The sequence below is a fragment of the Frankliniella occidentalis genome, unplaced genomic scaffold (genome assembly GCF_000697945.3).
Source record: "Frankliniella occidentalis isolate FOCC.00 unplaced genomic scaffold, Focc_3.1 Scaffold148, whole genome shotgun sequence".
Taxonomy (NCBI): domain Eukaryota; kingdom Metazoa; phylum Arthropoda; class Insecta; order Thysanoptera; family Thripidae; genus Frankliniella; species Frankliniella occidentalis.
This window is the reverse complement of record NW_026267275.1, coordinates 520,245-523,501: the sequence shown is the minus strand read 5'-3', so window position 1 is coordinate 523,501 and position 3,257 is coordinate 520,245. Positions and strand designations below refer to the sequence as shown.

General features: G+C 50.0%; 1 protein-coding gene across 1 annotated transcript; it reads left to right on the top strand.

The window, feature by feature from the left end:
* The first annotated feature begins 887 nt into the window (after positions 1-887).
* On the top strand, positions 888-3,257 carry LOC113211406 (uncharacterized). The gene is made up of 2 exons (XM_026429769.2): positions 888-1,069; positions 1,787-3,257. Exons 1-2 carry the CDS (start codon positions 928-930, stop codon positions 2,494-2,496), a joined length of 852 nt encoding a protein of 283 aa, XP_026285554.2. The 5' UTR covers positions 888-927; the 3' UTR covers positions 2,497-3,257.

Here is a 3,257-nt window from a genome sequence, read left to right as displayed (position 1 = left end):
TGGACGGTAGGTAGCATCTTGCCTGCCGTGCATCCGTGTACTGCGGGATGGCCTACCCCAAATCTCGCAGGCGCCGAGCTCTCGTAATTTGCCGACTGAATAAGAGAAATAATACAAGGTTCACTCGCTCAGGGTTCTGGTATTGGCGTCGTGGGGTGTCGATACCTACATTAGATACTTACTGCGGAGATCTCGCCAATACACCCAAAAGAAACACCCGACACACCGCAGTTGCTCGCGATGTGCACCCAAAAAAGCGTGTTCTTGAGTGAAGTTTATGTGCTCAGCAGAACCGAGCACATTGTCTTGTCCCAATGCAAATTGCATTGCCCTAATGCAAATGATCTTGAGAAATCAGGGGTCAAGGACATGCTTTCCCTGGTTGTGCATTTAATTTCCCGGGCCACAAAGCCTCAATATCGACACGTGTTTGGGGTCCCCCGACCCCCACGACCACTTTGTGGAGAAGTTTTGGGGGTCCGCCGGACTTCCATGACCATATTGTGGACATGTTTTGGGCGTCCCCTAGGCCCTTATGAAGATAAAAATGTCAATTTTTCCTACTTTGAGCCAAAGTTGCGACCTGAAGACGTTGTTTGCCAGGAAAAACAAGGCCATACTGGTAATCTACGGGGAAAACCGATTCACTTTGGTGACGGGGGGGGACTTTTAATGTCGAAAACGGGGTCACGACGACTCACCCTACTATCAGTTTGCAGGAGGAAAAAGTGGTCATGCGGGATGAGGGGGGGGGGATAGATAAAGAGAGGGGGCGGTGAGTGGGTGGGTAGAGAGAGAAGGGGGGGGGGGGTGAACAGATAGTGCGAGAGAGTTGGGGGGACCATCACCAATTCGGTATAAATACAAGGCCGCCGGCTGGCAACGGCTCAGTCCCAGCAGGGACAATAGTTTCCAATATTGTTGAAGATGGTAAAGCAGTTGTCGTTCGTGTGCCCGCTGGCCCTGCTGGTGCTGCTGGCGTTCCTGCACCACACTGCGGCCTACTGTAACTTTTGGGAAGAGCCGTGCAACGGCGACTACCAGCTCAACGATGGCCATGGCTATGAGGGTAGGACTGCCCAAAACAGGAACATATTGTAATTCCCGACCACCTCACTTGGATCGAGTTCAAGGAAAAAACGAGTGCTTCGTATTCAAGCCGAGGATACCAGTTTTCGGGCAGTCTGAGTAAAATTAGGCAGTGCCTATTTTGCAGCTGGAAAACCAGTACGCTGTGCTTGCTTTTTTTTCCAGGCAGCTTTTCATGTTTCCCAAAGTGCCCAGCTTATTGTTTCCCGAGAAATCCGTCTTGGATTCCAAGCTGGTTGGCTTCCGGAAGAGGCAGCTTGGAAATCAAGCTCTCGTTTATGCCGCGTTGCGCTCGCAAGTTAGACCTACCCACAAATGTACCAGGTGGCTGATTAACCCCGCGCACCCTAAATTACACCTCCATCCCATAAAAAAAGGCTGTGCGGACGACCTTTAGGGATGGAGAAAACGAGATCTGCTCGTCCATTTTACAAGATGTCATTTTGACAAAGTCCGTTAGTAGTGAGTATAGAGGGTGGGTTGGGCGTTTTGCCCCCTTGGAGCAAATATGTATTCTGACCCGGATTCACTAGTGCGGCCGGGTTGCCTCTCGTCTAAAACCACGCCGCCTTACGGCCGAATAGGCCCCGTCCTCGTCCGCACGCCTGAACGCGGGCTAGTATATACTCATTCGCTCCAACGGGGCAAAAGACTCACCCTATGTAGTAGTTTGAAAAACGAGTGTTTTCCCCCACAGGCTGCGGCGATCGCTTCTACCCGATCTCTGCCCACGAGGGGGTGACGCCGTGGAAGCGGGTGAGCGACGTGGCGCACTGTGGCGTGCGGAGCTGCAGCAAAACGCTGACCTTCCAGGAGTCGACCAGCAGCACCTTCACCAAGTCGGACGGCACGACGTACACCGTGGGCGAGAGCGAGTCGTCCACGTCGGCGCGCGCCTTGGCCCACGCCTACAAGATTGGTTTATCGCTCAGCGCGAAGCTGGGAGAGATATTCACCTTCGGCGTGTCCAACGACTACACCCTGACCACCACGAACACCAACTCCAACACCCACGGAACGTCGCGCAGCTCGAGCGACAGCCGGTCATACTCCGTGGCCACGGGCAAGACCCTGTCACGCTCCGAGTCCATGATGTGCCAGGGCAACGCGGGCGACAAGCTGTACCTCAAGACGCAGTACCGCTGGATGGAGGTCAAGGGCAACTACTGCACCTTCGCATCTAAGGCTGACGACGCGTCTAAAAACTGGAAATGCGATTACATCGAGGCCCAGATCAAAGCCGTGCTGCCCGGCACCAACCAGCTCGACATGAACATCATGTGCGAGACGGAGCGCGACGGAGAGGTGTCGTTGGGCTGCCGCAGCATCGCGGGGCCCACCTTCGAGGACTACTGCAAGACCAACGGCAACATGGGCCACTGCCCCAGCACGCACTGCACGAAGTGAGCGGAGCGATAGTGTCCATAAGAGGTCCGAAGTAGTGTCATTTTCAACTTTCAAGTCAAAATGTACTCCTCCTAGGTATGAACATTGTCGTCAAAATAACTTCCGCGGCCCCATTTTGACGCTATTTTGACTTAGCGTTCTCGCTCAACCTTAGAATATTTTAAAGAGATTGTGACTGTCTCGATTTTAACCATGTTATAGTGCTAGATGCCAAATGTGACGTTCTGTTATTTTACAACATATTTGTATTATAGTCGCATAATGTTCCTTAATGTCACATGTAGCTCAAAAGATTATTTCCATTTGTACCTGTTGTGTTTTTATATTTTTTGTTATAAATCTGTAGTTTGTTTGCAGCATTGCAAACTGATGCCGTTGCTGTAAGCTGATTGAAAGAACCCGTGTGATATTTTTTTTCCAGCATGCATGGGCGTTATTTTATTTTTATTTTGGATTGTGGAGAGCTAAATCACAGAGTATTTTTTGCAAATAAATTAACTATTTGAACGTACGGTTGTAAATTTCCAAAAATTTCCGGAAACTTTCCGGAAAAATTCCGAAAATTTCCAAAAATTTTATCTAGGGCTTCCAACTGGAAGAGCTTTTTAGGGGAGTGGCTCGTTTGAACGACCACCATCTGACCAACCACATATTTTTAATAGTTATATTCGATTATATTTACCCAATGTTTTTGCCAAAGCAGACTGGCGGTTGGCGGTTGTAAACCATCGGTTGTGTAATAAAAAATACAAATAAAAATG